Genomic DNA, 17,541 nt, shown 5'->3' on the forward strand with positions numbered 1-17,541 from the left:
GCCACCCAAACCCTCTCTACCTTCCCTCCCAGCAATACCCCTTCCGAATCCATGCCACGAACCTCAAATACCTCAGCCTCAACTTCCTCCCCGCCAAATTACGCTCTAAATACCCTCGGAGGTCTTCCCTGGTCTGACCTCGGTGGCTCAGATGGCCCACTCGACATGAGCGACGCAATGACCTATCTCGACACCGTCAAGTTGGAGTTCCTAGATAAGCCGGAGGTGTATTGTCAGTTTTTGGATACTATGCGGGAGTTTAGGGTTTTAAGGTTCGTTCTCTCTCTTTTCTTTGCCTTCATTGCCACATCTATGTATTGAACGCGTTAGAATCGATTGTGCGGGCGTGATCGAACGCCTGGGGACGTTGTTCTACGGGAAACCTGCACTACTTGAGGGTTTCAATATGTTCCTTCCGCGTGGCTATCGGATTGATATCTCGACGGACCCGAGGAACCCGTACCCGATTATGGTCACTACGCCGCAGGGAATAAAGATGCAGAATGTTACGCCGCCGGAGTCGTATCGAGGATAATTGGATAATTGGATATTGGGATTGTGAGTACTGACGGTGTAAGAATTTAAATTGTACCGGTGAGAAGTGTTTTCTGTCGTTGAGGTTGGTGTAAAATTGAATTGATGACTCTTGATTAGAGAAAGAGAACGTTTGCTCAGTGTAAGATTGTAAGTAAAGCTTATTGTAGTTGAATAAAATTTCGTGCTTAGTGTCATCGCATGGCCAACGCATGGCGCGACCTCCACTCAAACACCCAAGTCAACCTCGCATTTCAACCCCTTCTTCGGGAGACCTCTCGTTCGTGTGGCTGCCGTATTTCTCGTGCCGTTGTTTTCCTCTTGGCGACAGCCTGAGATATCGAGGCGTAGAAGTTGAGGCAGGTATGAACTGGCACCTTCAAGTTTAAATTTCCTTTCGCATCCAAAAAAACTTTGCGTACTTGAAGATCTTCTTGTCGCTTGAGAGGTCGCTTCAAATCCATGAGACCATGTTTTAGTATGCAATCTTGTTCAGACGTCCGGTGGTCGTGTTTGGGACTGAAACGGCACCATAGTACCTCATAGTACTCTTGACTCTCGTCATCGTTGTACATATTTACATATTTTACATTATCTGTAAGATCGTCGAGTATTAAACCACCTGCAGGCCCTGGAATTTAATTTAAACAGAGTGATGGACACATATTAATTACAAGCATAAGTAATGGCATAGCAATAAGGTATGTCCGCAAATCATGACCGAAGCGATCTAAATCGTAGTCTATCAGAGTAGCACGCGAGGAAAGTTGGAGATTGAGATCAAGTTCCGTTTGACGTTGACATCGACTGGATGATCGCAACGCTGGCACTGGCGAGGGAAGAGTGGCCATGATCTCCTAAAGGCGTATTAGGCGGCGCAGCCATCATATCAAATTCCGCGACTTCTTCTTCAGTGTCAGATGAAGTCATGGAAAAGCTCTTCATGCTGGATGCGAGGATGGTGTCGTATGTGATGCCGTCTAATGGGTCGACTAGGGTACTCATAGGAACAGGAGGTTGGGAGGGTTGAAGGGGGACTCTTTGGATTGCGAAAAAGTTGGCGGGGTCAAGGACGTATTCAGATATAGAGGGAGGTCGACGTGAGGAAGATGATGAGGTCGGACGTGGTTTCGTCTTTGAGAGCACGCGCCTCTTGGAGCTGCGACTTATGCGTGTTCGGGGACGTGATGAGGTGAGCATTGGTGTGTCCTCGTCGTACCTGGAGTTGGTGCGTATGCACATAGTTGAAGTGGTGTATGTGGGTTGAGTGTGAATGAGGGAAGAAGTTAGACATGACTGTAAAATAGTACAGTTAGTACTTAAGAGGTGACGAAGGGCAGGACTGTGCGCTGTACTCGCCGGTGGGGACAAAAGGGGGCTCTTGAGCTATCGTAGTTTTCTACCTGGAGGAAAGGAGGCTGTTATTGTCATATTCCGGTAGAATAGGGGTTTGTTGTTCTTCGGTAAGTTACAAGGCTTGTAACGGCCCACAAGAGCACAAGCGATCTCTGCGTAATAGTGATAGATAAATATAAGCATGGCTGGAAGCCACCTGCCAAGATGAGCCATTATTCTGCTATTGTATTGCACTAGGTCCGTGCGTGTGAATATTGATAATCGAAGGGGTCTTGTTTGTGTGACGAATTCTCCCCGTTCGTGACCTCACAGCCGAACGAATATCTGCGCACTGACCACCGTGCTCACCGTCGAGCAAGACCCTTATCGTCAACGTCGACCACAAATGGAGACCGCGAGCACCACCCACCAGGGTGTCTACAAGGGCAAAGTCACCCACAGATCCTGGCCACAGCTCCCAGAGGAAATCGTCAGGTCAGTACGATTCAAGTTCTAGAGATTACCGGCTTGTTGCGCCACACGCGTGTGCTGATCGTCGTTGTATTGCAGACATATCGCTACCTTTTACCTATGGAAGTCGGCTGCGACGGGGTATACTCCACAAACTTGGGACGCGCGCGAATATTGGCAGCCGAGGATGGTCTACACCGCTCTACGCGACGCCGGGGACCTCGAAATCAATTTTATGAGTATATGCCCTCAGTGGCATCAAGCTCGTGAGTCGATTTGTTCATTCTTCTTCTTTCCTCCTGCGTTTCCTCGTGCACCGAATCCTGTGGACCCAAGTCACGATCGGCTCTCATTAGCGCTCGTAACTATCGGGCAGTGAACCCTTACGGCATTCTGACCGCGTCAGGCAGGCCGCATAGCTGCGACATTTTGATTTTTCATTTCTGTTTCCTTGCATATCGAATGCTGTAGACCCAAGTCACGATCGAAGTTCTCGTTAGCGCTCGTGACTACCGGGCAGTGGACTCTTACGGCGTTCTGAGCGCGTCAGCCGGGCCGCAGAGTTCATTGCTGCGACAGTGTTTTTATATTTTCATGCCACCGTGTTTCGATTTTTCTTCTTTTTTTGCTGCGTTTCCTTGCATATCGAATGCTATGGACCCGAGTCACGATTGAAGCTCTTCTTAGCGCTCGTAACTCTCGGGTGGTGAACCCCTACGCGTCAGCCAGGCTGCGACGTTGTTTTTATATTTTCATGCCACCGAGTTTCTATTTTTCATACAACTTTTCTTCTTTTTTGCTGCGTTTCTTTGCATATCGAATGCTGTGGAATGTCACGATCGAAGCTGTTATTAGCGCTCGTAACTATCGGGTGGTGAAACCTTACCCGTCAGCCGGGCCGCAGAGAATGCATTGCTGCGACATTGTTTTTCATATTCTCATCTTGCCCAGTTTCGACTTTTCATACTGACAACAATTAACAGTCGAAGGTCATCATTTTTGGCAACAAGCCGTTGCACTCATCGACCCAGCCGATTCCCTCTTGCAGCACATTATCGTGTATCCAAAATCAAATTTACACCATACAAACTCGTCCGCCGGCCCTCCACCACCCATCCGTCTCTCATTCTGGCGCCATTTCCGCAATATCATCAATTGCAGCTGCCTCGTATGCCGCATCAACTCACCTGCCACCCATCAAGGCCTCACCACCGCCAAACGCGTCATCCATTCACCTTTCCTAGGCCCCATTAACATCTGTCGCGACCACGACCGCCGGCGCAATGCCTTTTGCGGTCTTTGTCTACGCGAAGCTCCCCTCTTTGAAACTGCCGGCGTGGTCTCTTCCCATACCGCTGGCGAGCTGACCATCGCGTGTATCGAAAACGAGGATGAGGAGACATGGCCCCATGTCGATGCGACATGCAAAATCTGTAGGCAAGAATGGCTCTGGCGCCGTGTTTGCGACAACCCAAGGGACCGAGAGGCCATCGGAGGCAACGAGATGGTCAGCGATGATTGGGAAACGAGACAATGCGTCGACGGTTTCCTCGATTTGGCGGAAGGCTCCATCGCTGATGTGATTAGTCTCGCAAAAGAGAAGTGGTGGCTACGAAGGAATACGCGCCTTGGAGATATGCTCCAGCAGGCTTTGGCTGCTGCTAGGCTTGCGAGGGGGGGTGGTGCTGTGGGGTATGGAAGGGATGGGGATTATGGGAGTTTGGATGTGGCTGAGGAGGAAGAGGAGGAGGAGGAAGATGATGAGGATGATCCGGAGCTTATGCAACTGACTGAGGAGAGCGGAGTGCGAGACCTTGCGTTGGGTGATTGGGCTCGAGCGAGGATATTGGATGGCTATTGGTTCAGTCCTGCTGACATCTGGTATCAATACTCTGTTCCTGGCCAGCCCGCGGTTGTGCCAGCCATACATCCCTGTCCATGGACCCGCGAACGCTCATTATCGAATGCCTCCAGCGGCAGTGCAGTGTTGACCACTGATGAAGCCGAAGAAGTGGAGGAGGAACATCCCAAAAGATCTACCTTCACCGCCGAAATTCCGCCATCATACTCGCTCTGCGAACAAGCCTACGTTGCCCACCAGCGGCAGATGCGTGTAGTGCTTCTTCCAGTGCTCAAAAACGTCGTCCGTCGATTAGTCATGGAATGCGCTGCTTCAGAAGGGCGGCGAGAAGATCCTGCTGTAAGAGCTGCGCGGATGAATATGGAGGAGGTCCTTCGCATCGTCAGAGAGGAAGAAGGAGTATGGTTCGACGGCGTTGATTGGGCTGAGCGCCGGCGAAGTGATGATGCTGTGAAACGACGCAAACGGGTACAACGCGCGAGGGAAGATGCCCTCCTCAAACGCAGGAGGGAAGACGACTCGGGGAGTAGTAGTGGAAGCAGCAGCATCAAGTCTGCATCTGATAGTTCGTCGAGTGCGACGAGCCCTGTGTTGTCGGCTACGACGCTCCAGACGACCCCTTCGCCTCCTCCGCTCAGCGATGAGGGGGTTGAGGTCGAGAAGAAGGAGGATTATTTGCGCCCGATGATCATACCCGTGTCTCCTGTTCTTAATCCTCCACGTTTGTTGAGGCCGATACCGTATGTCCCCGTGACGACTGCGAATATGCCTCATTATAGTTTGGAAGCGTTCAGGGCTGTGAGTTTTACATTTTTCTGTCGTCTTTTTTTTTTTTTTTGATTGACAAGGGCTCTCTATTAGATCTGGAGAGAGGCCTGCGCTCCATTGTATCACTGCAGATGCAGAATCTGTGAACGAGCAGCTCTATTGGCCAATGCCCAGGCGGCTGGGGGTAATAATGTCCCACCTACAGTTGTTCCATCCCAACAAGTCGTCGAGCCAAAGACGCGTGCGGCTGTGGATTCTGTGGTACTCCCAGGCGGGGATCGAGGGCACCCGTTGGAGATCTCGCTTGATGTGGATGGGGAGGGTGAGGAGGAGGTTGGGTATGAGCGACGGGAGGAGGAGGAGGAAGAAGAAGAAGAAGAAGAGGAGGAGTATGAAGAAGACTATTCGGACGAATTGGAAAGGTGTAGTTATACGCCGCCTTCTGACGTGGAAGTGCGGCCATCGCGCAAACGGTCTTCTGATGAGCTAGAGGACGCGGAGGTGGACCACCGGCTTAGGGGAGGGACGCCCCCGAAGAGGGCTAGGAAGGGGGAGAGGTATGCTCAGGGCGAGGATTCGGTGAAATTGAAGTTGAGGAAGAGGAGTAGTGAGGAGTTGGATGATGCTGATGAGGATGCTGGTCGGGGTGGGTGTGGGAATAACAACAAGAGGGTGAGGGTGGGTGATTCGTCTCCTGCTGAGAGTCCGCGGACGACGAGTGATGTTAGCTCGTTGACGGATGAGGAGTATCGGGATAGGCAGGAGTTTCGGGATCGGCGTAGGGCTAGGGATGAGCGGGGGAAGAGGATGTCGGTGAGCGAGGTTGATTTGGATCGGTTGTATGTGTTGGCGGATGAGGAGGATGCCTAGTGCTTGTCGGGGGGCTTATCTGTCCTCTCCCATTTTTTTTGTCTTTTTCGATTATCCTGATTATAGCCCAAGCTCAAGTTCATGTACTACTATCTCTTCTCCCATCCCAGTTATCGTTGTTTATAGAGCGGATTTTAACCTGCGAACCCGCCCAGAGGTAGAATGTCAATTTGCTTTTTTCATTTCCAATGGGCACATTAAATATCCCTCAGGCCCCTTCACGCTTTCACGCTTTCGTCGGTCATTGGATACCTTCCCGTAAGGAACTGAAGATAGTTTTCAAACGTCTTCAGACAAGAGGCGTCAGATCCTCCGATCCCGACCGTTGTTCCCACAGCATGAGCACCAATACTAGGGAATCTCGCACGATGCGGCTTGAGACGGCTTATCAAAATGGCATCAGTACTGCATTCACCTTCGTCCGAATCTCCAGGCACGTCCTTGCTTTGGAAAATAGTTGAATCAGTTTGGGAAACCACATTCTCTCTCTTCGGACAATTTCTACCATCCTCGTTCAATCAAATCGACTAAAATACTCCTACTGGCAACACCGCTCCCCTTCATCTCTCATTCTCTGCAACTTCAAGAGTTCCATGAAAAAATCAAGAAAAAATCACTCTAAGTGAAGGGGAAGGAGCAAGAATAGGCATTCCAGATGATAGACAAGTGCTAGCACCATGACCGATGTGTGCCATGCCAACCCATTGTAAGTTGTAAGTTGTACCTTCTCTCTTGCTTCTATCCATCCCAAATGAGTGAGGTAGAGGCTGAGGCAAAAAAATACCAATCCTTTGTCATTTTATCATTAAATTCTAATCCCACCTATTCAATTATCAACACTGTCAATTTACTACCCACCATCTTTTTTTTGCAGTGTTACTACTACCAACTCAAATGTCTTTCTTTGAAATTGTCTTCCCATATATTATCTTCACTTCTTCTTGAAGAATTAGCAAGGGGGGAGCACAATTTTAATTTAATATATCATGTTGATTTTTTTTGTAATGTCAATACAGCTGCAACCAGGCATGTGAACAAGCTTCCATATATACAGTTATGCACATGCCAATGTTACACCCAAATCATAGAAATCATGTGATGAAAGGAATAAATAGAATTTCACAAACAAAAAGGTACAACAGTGTCAATGTGTATCTCAGCTACCATATGAGAGTGATTTTAAAAGAAATGAGCAAGATTTGAGAGCAGGGCAAAGGAATTGGAGGTGGCTGAGGTGAAACTGGAATTATGGGTCAATGGCACAGGGCCTGGCCTAGCCCATTCAGTTGTTGTTGTCTCCATTCCATCACTGCCACTCACACTTGTACTTCCCCCCTTGCCAGCATCATCACCACTGCTCTCAGGTTCTTGAACCTCAGCTATGGCATCCAGAAAGTCCTTTAACTTTGGTTTTGGGGTGGCTTTCAGGGCTGGACCCCCCTTTGGTGAAGTGCATTCCCTTCGCCTTTGCAGCATCCCATTTCTTCTCCCATGCTTTGATGGCCTTCTTGAGATTGGCAGTGGTGGGGGCCTTGGCATCCTTTTGCTCCTGTTTGACAACCTCCCATTCCTCAACAGCTGCCTTGTACAACACTCTGCCATCCTTCCTCTCCTTCTCCCTTGTGACCTCATGCATCTTCTTCTCTTTCTGCTGTGCTAGCTTGTAGAACTTGTCCCCACTCAAAAGCTGAGCCAGACCATCACTGACCAGCTTTATGGTCTTCTTCTTATTGTGCTTCTCTTCTTGTGCTGCCAGTTTTGCACAGAGCCACTTCACATAGGCTTTGTTGAGGATGTTGGAGGCCTGGAGCTTGAATGTGTGGACCTCAGTGCGAAGGTTCTGGCTTTGTGATTCCTGGAGTGCTGCCAGGAGAAGCAGCTTGTTTGCTGTAATGAGCATGATAGCCAATGCTGCTGCTGCATTGTTGATGGGAATGGAATTTTTCTGGACAGTACAGGTGGTAGTGGTAGGCATGGGATCAGCAGCAGTAGTGGGAGTGGGAGTGGTGATGAAGGCAAGGTTGGTCTTTTTGAGGGCAGCAACAGCTCCTTCAAGTATTTTGAGGTGAGTGGTGGTTTTGGTTGAATGACATGTGCATGTGGAATTTACTGTTGTTTCATTTTGTGTGGATGACAGCCTGGCCTGCTGACCCCCTGAGATAACATCAGCATTGGTATCTAGAGTATATCCCACAATTTGAAGGTCCCTCAACATGGTGGCAAGAATCTGGACAGGCTGAGAGGAAGTAGGGACAGGAAGGTGGCTCTGGATGGATGTCTCCTTGCTTGGTGCAAGCATATCAGCAGTAATGACATCAGGATTGAATGGCCAGATGCCGGTCTTGCAGAAAGCAGTCTTGATGAGTTCTGGCGTCAGAGTGGTAATGTAGGCCTTAGATATCACCTGGAGAAATTTTCCCTTGTCGATCACATTCCCAGTTGTATGAAGCAGTGCATTGTGCTCCACACCAAGATAGTGTTTCAGCACAGCAAACATGACCACATCAAGACCTTGATAGACATGTGACCCATGCACAATATAGCAGATGACTATGACCATGTGGAGGCGAGCTTGTGCCATCCACACAGATTGTAACGATGGTGGTAATATTTTCACACATTCCAGAGCACTGCTGTTAGGGTGTGGCTTTTGTACAGGGGCCGAAAACATACTCACACTCACCACCTCCCTGGGTCTGTATTCCAACTTCGTTGGTTGCATATGTGTTCTCTTTGATCTTGTATTTTGTGATGGTCTCCCCAAGAGGTTTCCACCACACCTCATTGTTGTGCAGATTTGTTGTGCATCCTCGTCTGGCTTCTAGTGGTTGGGAATGTGAGATCTTGATCTGTTCAGAATACTTTTTGGAAAAGCGGTAAGTCCAATTCTCTCTGACACCTTTGATGGGAAAGGAAGCACCAAGGCACGCACTGCATATGTCATTGACATGTTCCTTCAGCTGTGTCTGACTGAGAGGGAACCCATGATGTGCCATCTCATTGATGAAATTGATGACAATGTTGACCATCAGGAAAATCACTTTTTTCCTGGGACAAACATGTTTGTAAGCTTTTTCCCAGGGTGTCACAAGGCATCACCATGAGGATGTCCTGGGTTGGTCCTGGGGCAACCTGAACTGTCCTGAGATAACCTGAAACTACTAGTATACTAGATTTCAATAGAAAGAACATTCCTTATTGTATATGATTCATTATGATCAAAATAAGGCTGAAACAAGAAGAAACTACACCACTGTCCAGAGATTGATTGACCTACAAAAGTTGCAACAACAAAGAAGATGAAGTATCCTTTGCAAAACTTACTTGTCTTTTGTGTTCTTTTTGGCACTGGAAAGCGGCATTAAAGTTGCTTCCAACACGTCTATATACATAGCATTTAGTTCAAAACTCGCAGGGCTATGGACCAATTACTGGCAAAGAATCTGCCTAAAAATGGTAAATGTCATCAGAGGTCACCTTAAACATCGAAATATTAGGGGCTCTTAGACCTGTTTTAAAGCTCCAATTTGTGCATTTCCGGCAAGCCTAAAATCACATGAAGCGGAGCAGAACCCATAATGATATAATATGTGTTACATCTCTACACCGCCAAATTGAAAAAATGTGTGTGGGACCTGGAAGTTGAAACATGATTAGTACCTTTGCCCATCTGGGACAAACATTGATCCAATATTCTCACAACATACACATCCAGCTAATACCAGTGTGTCTCCAGATCGATGTTGGGGTGACCTGTCACCAATAGCTGGGGATCAGCTGGGAGGACAGCTGCCCCAGCCTACGTTAATTCCCTATGAGCCACAATTCTCAACATTCATTCTAAGTATGGCTGTTCAGGTTGATGTGTTCAGTTCTTATGCAGTGCAAGGAGGAGCATAAAATATGGCATATATTCATAACACAACAACAAAAAACATGGTATCATAAAAACAGTGACATCCTTCTGTAGTGGCCATTTGCCAGCCATTCCTGCTTCTGTTCCCAACAACACCCTCAAGCCCATCCCTATCAATGTCCTCCGAAATGCAACAGCGAAATGGGCACGTCGAAGGGGAGTCTCGAGAAAACTGGAGCGGAAGCGGTAGCGTAATGGCTGGGGTGGGATGCAGTGCGGCTTGGCGAGGCATTAAAACGGAAGTGGGTGAAAAGATGTCGATGTGATGATGGACCGACTGGCTTACACATTGTCTGTTGCTGCCACCTGAAAGTGAAACCTATATATCAAAAAAGAGTGAGCGGTCCTCATTAGGAAATGTTGTCAAGTCAAGTCTACAGAGAAATAAAATACAAGTGGGGTATTGGGCGCCGACAAAAGCCCAGGAAAGCGACAAGACAGTAATGAGCGCGCACAGGCGCATGGGAAGTGGACAGGCACAAAGGAGGAAACAACAGGGGGGGACAGTACAGAGTGGAAACAAGGCAACATAATGATAACAAAGGGGCAAGCAGGTAGATGGGCAAGGGGACTCTGAGGAGAGATGGTCACGGTGGTTGTGGTGAAGGAGAGAACATTGTGTTTGGTTGTGGTTGAAGTCGGAAATGACCAAATATGGTGCGGAGTTTAAACAACGTGGTGATTTTCATCTCTCTCGTTAATTTCTTGCTAAGGTTGAAATCCGCGAAATCCTTGCTTTTTTTCACTTGTGAGCATTTAGAAGGACTCATTAGATACTTTATTTACTCTCTTATTATGAATTTTCTCTTGAACATTACAATTCAGCACTCAAATAAAATTGGCACCACAGGTTATACAGAGGAGAATGGAAAACCTGTGAGCCAGATGTTGCGCTGCTGGAGCTGATGTTTACGGCTAAAGCTCTGACAAACCTGCCAGTCATGCCGAATGCAGCTACATCAGAAACCTGTCAAGCAGAGATTCACTCCAGATGCCATCAGCATTTTGAACAAATGGGGGTGTACTACAGGCCAACTAGTTCATGCTACAGTTTCTGAGGTACTCTAAATTTTTTAACACCATAAGGTGGGTTGAATTCACGTAAATAAAGTAATTAAAACAAGCCTACATAGAGGCTAAAAGGTGCAAAACTTGTGAAGTTATAGCTATGAGCTGCCTTAGAAAGTGTAAGAGTGAATTGATGGAAGTCAGCATGGTCATGGGATGTCATGTGACATGTTCAACTCACATTTTTGAACTTAGACAACTTCAATTGTCACTACTACTACCACCATGACCCAATAATGCTGCCTGTTGCAACCACAACACAATGCCTAATGCAAACAACTACACACCACCACCCTGCCACCATGACCAGCCAACAAATGAAGAACAAAAAGTCTCATGGAGGTAAGTTCATTTGTATTTTCGCTTTTTTGCCCATATGATTCAGTACCTTCCTCTGCTCCATTTTTTATGTGTGTGGGCTCGTTCTGATAGCTATGCATTCCATGAACACACTCCACAAAACCGTTTATGAAATGGTTGAGTTCTCATTGAGGTAAGTAGGTTCATAACTTCGCTTGTTTGCCCATATGCTCACCAACTGTTCAGTACCTTCCTCTGCTCTGTTTCTCATGTGTGTGGGCTCTTTCCAATACCTACGCACTCTGTGAACACACTCTACAAAACTGTTTACAAAACAGTTGAGTTCCCATGGAGGTAAGTTTGTTTTTATGTTCGCATTTTTGCCCTTATGCTCACCAGCTGCTCAGTACCCCCCTGTGGTTCGTTTCACATGTGTGTGGACTTGTTCTGATACCTACACACTCCATGAACAAACTCCACAAAACCGTTTATGAAACAGTTGAGTTCCCATGGAGGTAAGTTGGTTTGTATCTTCACTTTCTTGCCCATATGCTCTGGATCTCAGAGGATGATGATTGGCTCATGAAGGATGGGTGGCACATTAGAACAGCTGTTTGGACACCAGGTAAGTCATCCTGCTCACATAACTTTCCAAACAACTCATGCCAAACCCCCTAGACTGCAAGAACCAATTTCTATGCCAATGAATCAACATTCACAGGAGAGGGACAGCCTACATTTGTGAGTAGGGGATCTGAAACAACACTACTTCATGGTTTGGACAGCATACAAGATGGTGAGAGTGAGAATGTGGCATTGCCATTGGACACAGCATGACGATGGGCAGGCAGCAGGACAGTGTGTTGCTTGCAATGATGCTGCAGGGTCTTGACTTGCTGGTAAGTCAGTGCAGTCATTGTTCATGAAGGCTTGACCTACTTTTGTGCCCAGAACTTCCCCAACATTCGGGTTCACAGTTCTGTCAATACTGCAACATCACCCATGGCCTTGAGCATTGCAGGAGGGTTTCAAGTGGTATAGTGGTTGGGGGGACTGTCAACCAAGGTTGACACATCAACAAGAGCTGTGTGAACAATGGTAAGTCATCTACAACTTCATAGATATTGTTGCCACTCATGTAGCTTTCCACAGAATTCATGACAAACCCCCTAGACCGCAAGAAACGACTTTCATGTGATGAAGCAACATTGATGGGAGAGGGTCGACTAACATTCATGTAGGGCAGCCAAGTTGGGGAAATCCAAGTAATACAAGGGACAAGAATGTTATTGTACACTGACTAAATACATTTCAATATCCATTATATATATTTGAATATAGTGTGGTGAGGAAAATTGAAGGCCCAGTAAGTAGCATAAGGTTTGCTTCAGGGCTCTCTAGGGACAGCTCAGGCCACCCTAGGACAACCTCAGCACATCTCAGGACAACCTCAGGTTGCTCCTGGGAAATCAAAAAAAGGAACCTGTTCCTGGGGGCAACCTGATGCCCTGAGTTCCATGACAGCCTCTGGGTATCCAGGGTCTACCCTGGACACTCCTGGACACCTTCAGGAAAGAAGTGATTTTCCTGATGACTCATTGTTGAAGCAACATGGACATTACTTCATTTGGGGGGGCACATGGACCCCATCTTTTGCATCCATTTACATGTAGTTCACTCACAGATGGATTTCTTGAGCCCATCTTTGGCATGAATTTTGGGACAGTCAAGGAAGTTTACAACATCATAGGCTTTGATATACAGACCAAGGCTTTGCAGATGAGCTACAAGCACTTTAGTGAGATCTCCATCCTCCATTTGGCTCTTGTTTCACAGTCTGGTGGTGAGTAGATTGTTCAAAGTCATTGGCTTGAAATTTACCCCCAATGTCAGACTTGGTCAATGATTGCTCACTGCACTCACAATTACTTGCTCTTACCATGTTCAGGACCTGTTCCTGCTGCTTTATTAACACTTACTCAAAAGTACTCACCGTGAAACAGGCAGCATGGGCATCACACAAATACCATGGCCATGTGCTGCTTGAGAGCTTGATTGATGACATGGAGAAAGGCAAAGTTAAGTGATTTTACCCTACATATAACCTTATCATAAACTTCTGCCAATTTCTTTATTTTTGTTGTATAAACTAAGCACCAGTACTTACTGTGCATTGCCCATCTACTCTAATCTCACAAACTCCTTGTTGTGCCTTCTCTGAAGTGCAAGTAACCTGACAAGTAACTGAACCATCATAAAATGTCATGCTTAGCCAATTTGGTCAGTTATAAATGCTCTTTATCTTAATATAATACCAAGGTGTATCCATGACAGTCCCTGAAACAAGGCCAAGCACAAACTCAAAGGAATAAAAAATAGACAGGGAAAGAGCATGGGAGCACTAGTACTAAACAAGGCCAGACACAACATGAGCAAAATGAATGTAGATGAGGAAGGAGTTCAGGAGCGATAATACTAAACAAGGCCAAGTACAACATTAAAGGAACAAAAAGTAGACAGCAGTGCAGGGGCAATAGTACAAAACAAGGCTACAAAAGAATGTTAAAAGGACTTTAGACATGGAAAAGGATGGGAGCAATAGAACTAAACAAGGACATGCACAATAGCACACTTTCCTGAATGTAAAAGAGTGGCAGTTAAGTTTTCCATAGCTAGAATAGTATGGGGGTGTTCTGCTCCAAGAATGATTTTTCTTGCATCCAGAACTTGGATCTGCAGCTTCTCTGCCTCTGTGTATTTTCCCAAGTGTCCATATGTTGCTGCTAGATTTGCCATAGCATTAATTGTGTCTGGGTGATCTGCTCCTAGAATTCTGGTCCTTGCATCTAGAACTTCAATATCCAGCTTCTCTGCCTCTGTAAGTTTTCCCAACTTCCTATATGTTGCTGTTAGATTTGCCATGGTTGTGATTGTGTTTGGATGTTCCACTCCAAGAATTTTATTTCTTGCATCCAAAACTTGCATGAGCAGCTTCTCTGCCTCTATGTATTTTTCCAGGCAATGATATGTAAGTGCAAGATTTGCCATAGCTGTGATGGTGTCTGGGTGTTCCACTCCAAGAATTCTGTTCCTTGCATCCAAAACTTGAAGCTCCAGCTTTTCTGACTCTGTGTATTTTCCCAAGGTTTGATATGCAGCTGCTAGATTTGCCATGGCATCAATTGTGGCTGGGTGTTCCACTCCAAGAATTCTTATTCTTGTTTCCAGAACTTGCGTCTCCAGCTTCTCTCCCTCTATGTATTTTCCCAGGCATCGATATGTAGTTGCAAGATCTGCCATGGCTTTGATTGTATCAGGGTGTTCCACTCCAAGAATCCTTTTTCTTGCATCCAGGACTTGGATATCCAGCTTCTCTGCCTCTGTATATTTTCCCAAGTTTTGATATGTTGCTGCTAGATTTGCCTTAGCTATGATTGTGTCTCGGTGTTCCACACCAAGAATTCTGGTCCTTGCATCCAGAACTTGCATCTCCAGCTTTGCTGCATCTGTGTATTTTCCCAAGTTTACATATGTTACTCCTAGATTTGCCGTGGCTTTAATTCTTTCTGGATGTTCTGCCCCAAAACTTTTGCTCATTAGATTTAGAACTTGGATCTGCAGCTTCTCTGCCTCTGTGTATCTTCCCAGGTATTGATTTGTTACTGCTAGATTTCCCATGGCTCTAATTGTGTTTGGGTGTTCCATCCCACAAATTCTGTTTATCACACTCAGAACTTGCATCAGCAGCATCTCTGCTTCTGCATATTTTCCTAGGCTATTATATGTTTCTACTAGATTTCCCATGGCTCTGATTGTATCTGGGTGTTCAATTCCAAGAATTCTGTTTCTTGTATCTAGAACTTTATTTTTCAAGGTTTCTGCCTCCTTGAAGTACCCTTGATTATGCAAAAGCTTCCCAAACTTTTCACAAGCATCATCCAGGTAACTGACACCATTCTCATTATTTTCTGATCTGGACTGCTCCATGTTTGCTCTTATATGTGTTACCAAGGCCCTCTGGAAATCATATGGCTGTCCTCCATTCCATGTTAGTGAACAAGCCAAAGTAACATATGCTGTTAAGCAGCATTGTTTCCTCTCATTTAAGTATATCCTGTCTCTGCCCCAGGTATGGACAAGTGGATGCATGGCATACACACAATCAGATGGGCCCTTTTTGATCAAGGAGAATGATAGTAATACTCGAATTCCCTCTCTAAAGACAAAGTTATCCCAAGCACCTGTTTCTTTGAGAGGAAGTAGGCTCCGATCCAGCATAGAACTGGCAAGTGGCAATTCAGGGTGAGAGGCTTTTTGACCTCCTTGAAGTGCAGCATAGGAAAATATTTCTTCAGTGATTCCCTCATAATGAAAGAAAGGAAATAAATTGAGCAGAAGCATTGCACTATTGGCTGCATTGACTCTATGAGGATCATCAGACTCAGCCCTCTTCTGAATTTCTTCATATGATAATTCCCAAGTTCTATAGACACTTCTCTTATACTTAGAAGCTCCAGTAAATTCAGAATGTGATAATAATGTTTTTCGGTGCTCTGAATACTTTGCAAGATAGTCTCCAATAGTGGTGGCCCCAGATGCAATGTAAGCACCAGCTGAATCAATAGCAAGCGGAAGGCATGAGAACTTGTTCACAATCTTAGAAGCTTCAGCTCGAAACTCCATTGCTGATGTATCCAAGTAACTGGCTTTTAGAAGTAACTCAATAGCATCATTCTCCTCCATCTCAGTTACTTCAAGAGAATTTTCAGGTGAAGTCAGAGTCCTCATGTTGAAGTCACGACTAGTTATCAAGAGATTTCCCCCCCTTCCAGATGGAAGATAATCCTCCAGCTCAGAGGGTAATAGAACATCTGCATTGTCAAAGACCATTATATAGTTCTGGCTCAGTGAGCCAATCCAGTGAAGAGCCGATTCAGGTGAGCCATCTAGTCCCCAAGACTGAGCTGCAGGAAGATTACAGATACCCTTTAGTCCTTGTGTGATGGTGCCAATTGAGGAGGCATCAATCCAGAAAACAAAAGAGAAACTGAAGGCATTTGAAATTTCAGAAATGAGGGTTGACTCTAGCTCTTTGATGATACTCACCAGTCAGACATTTCCTCAACAAACTTCAAACAAATCTGAGTCTTTCCAATACCCCCCATTCCATACAACAGAAATGACTTCCTTTTGTGAGCTGAGTCATCTGCACTGAAAAAATGCTGCTTGAGCTTGGCAATGACTTCTGTGCGACCCGTGAACTGAATGCTCGGATTTGGCGGAAGGGGAATGACGCCTTTTAATGTAGTCCTATTGCCATAGTTGTTGTGGATGTTGATCTGCAAGAGATTCATCAGCTTATTTGATGGGTACCTTTTGTGAACGGTCCACTCACATCATTGAATGTGTTGTTGCTAGCAACAAAGTTGTAAGCGCCCGCAAAGCTCATGTTGAGAATGAGATACCGATGGAGAGGTTCAGGATGAGGGAAGGAAGGAAAGGAGAGCGCCCGGAGGCCACAAGACCCCCAGTTTTGCCACGGCTGTGAGGGAATGTTTGGTTTGGACACCTGACAGAGTTTGAAGTGCTTGCAAGAAGTTGCTGCTGACATTGTGAACGTGTTGGTCTATTTTTGTGTATCACGCCTGGTTACGTGACCCGGGTTACGTCACGTGAGCGCTGGCAACCCTCCCTTTTGGCGCGCGCCGTCACCTCCGTCACGCGGCTGGTAACCTCTCTCCGGCGATCCGCGTTCGCGGAGTCCTCGATAGGATAGATAGCGTCACACAAATGAATCTGTTTTTTCCGCTCTCTCCCCGTTCCCCTCTGATCCCTGTCTCCCCTCCTTCTCTCTGTGAACAACGGTCTACTCTTGCCCCCGGGCATCCCTGAACACCCAACTGGGTTGTTTGCACCTCAGCCCCCCTCTCCATTCAGTCCCTGTCTGACCCCCTCATCTGTTCGAGCGAGGTGATCCCGATTGAGGAAACCGCGCATCCCGAAGGTGGAAACCGCTATTGCGGCTCCCACTTTTCCCTCGAGAACGGGATCCTCGAATGCGACCCCAACGATAGCGGATAGTGAAGTCCCGATTGCGGCATCGAAAGGTGTTTCCGCGATCGAGGAAACCTTTTCAGATGTATTAAATAGACTACATCTCGAGAATAAAAGACAAAATTTTAAGAGCCACATCTGTAGTGAGGCTCATCAAAATACAGATAATGCATGGTTAACATTTTAATGAGGTTCTTTGCTGAAATTTGGTCTGAACTATTGCCTGTAAAAAGAATGGTTACCATGTTTCTGGGAGGGCTCATTGAAAAAGCACACACATCACATATTTTTTTTTCCGCCACCAGAACGGTTGGTCTCGAGCCTAGAACGTGTGGCTCTCGGAGCCATTATCGATGATATTTTG

General features: G+C 46.4%; 3 protein-coding genes across 3 annotated transcripts; all 3 read left to right on the top strand.

The window, feature by feature from the left end:
• The first annotated feature begins 45 nt into the window (after nucleotides 1–45).
• LACBIDRAFT_298197 (uncharacterized protein) lies at nucleotides 46–731 on the top strand. Its single transcript, XM_001881478.1, has 3 exons — nucleotides 46–272; nucleotides 331–594; nucleotides 655–731. The coding sequence occupies exons 1-2, from the start codon at nucleotides 52–54 to the stop codon at nucleotides 533–535; spliced, it is 426 nt and encodes a 141-aa protein (XP_001881513.1). The 5' UTR covers nucleotides 46–51; the 3' UTR covers nucleotides 536–594; nucleotides 655–731.
• A 411-nt stretch (nucleotides 732–1,142) lies between these two features.
• LACBIDRAFT_294487 (ABC domain-containing protein) lies at nucleotides 1,143–6,045 on the top strand. Its single transcript, XM_001881479.1, has 10 exons — nucleotides 1,143–1,559; nucleotides 1,623–1,726; nucleotides 1,976–1,997; nucleotides 2,128–2,131; nucleotides 2,203–2,364; nucleotides 2,440–2,606; nucleotides 3,324–4,941; nucleotides 4,981–4,999; nucleotides 5,144–5,782; nucleotides 5,906–6,045. Exons 1-10 carry the CDS (start codon nucleotides 1,463–1,465, stop codon nucleotides 5,963–5,965), a joined length of 2,892 nt encoding a protein of 963 aa, XP_001881514.1. The 5' UTR covers nucleotides 1,143–1,462; the 3' UTR covers nucleotides 5,966–6,045.
• Nucleotides 6,046–11,059: 5,014 nt separating this feature from the next.
• LACBIDRAFT_327666 (uncharacterized protein) lies at nucleotides 11,060–13,121 on the top strand (the record flags this gene model as incomplete). Its single annotated transcript, XM_001881480.1, has 14 exons — nucleotides 11,060–11,165; nucleotides 11,256–11,316; nucleotides 11,370–11,394; nucleotides 11,462–11,477; nucleotides 11,523–11,555; nucleotides 11,623–11,638; nucleotides 11,712–11,748; nucleotides 11,802–11,864; nucleotides 12,008–12,022; nucleotides 12,145–12,221; nucleotides 12,465–12,489; nucleotides 12,515–12,701; nucleotides 12,808–12,966; nucleotides 13,072–13,121. The coding sequence occupies 14 exons, from the start codon at nucleotides 11,060–11,062 to the stop codon at nucleotides 13,119–13,121; spliced, it is 870 nt and encodes a 289-aa protein (XP_001881515.1).
• Between the last annotated feature and the right edge of the window lie 4,420 nt (nucleotides 13,122–17,541).

This window comes from Laccaria bicolor, genomic scaffold (genome assembly GCF_000143565.1).
Source record: "Laccaria bicolor S238N-H82 LACBIscaffold_13 genomic scaffold, whole genome shotgun sequence".
Classification (NCBI taxonomy): Eukaryota; Fungi; Basidiomycota; class Agaricomycetes; order Agaricales; family Hydnangiaceae; genus Laccaria; species Laccaria bicolor.

Excerpts from the sequence above, each read along its gene's own strand:
- LACBIDRAFT_298197 (XM_001881478.1), top strand. The coding sequence starts at position 52 with ATGCCACGAACCTCAAATACCTCAGCCTCAACTTCCTCCCCGCCAAAT. Across the intron at positions 273-330 it reads CGGGAGTTTAGGGTTTTAAG|AATCGATTGTGCGGGCGTGA; the intron begins GTTCGTTCTCTC and ends TGAACGCGTTAG.
- LACBIDRAFT_294487 (XM_001881479.1), top strand. The coding sequence starts at position 1,463 with ATGGAAAAGCTCTTCATGCTGGATGCGAGGATGGTGTCGTATGTGATG. Across the intron at positions 1,560-1,622 it reads AGGAACAGGAGGTTGGGAGG|AGGGAGGTCGACGTGAGGAA; the intron begins GTTGAAGGGGGA and ends ATTCAGATATAG. Across the intron at positions 1,727-1,975 it reads GTGTTCGGGGACGTGATGAG|AATAGGGGTTTGTTGTTCTT; the intron begins GTGAGCATTGGT and ends ATATTCCGGTAG.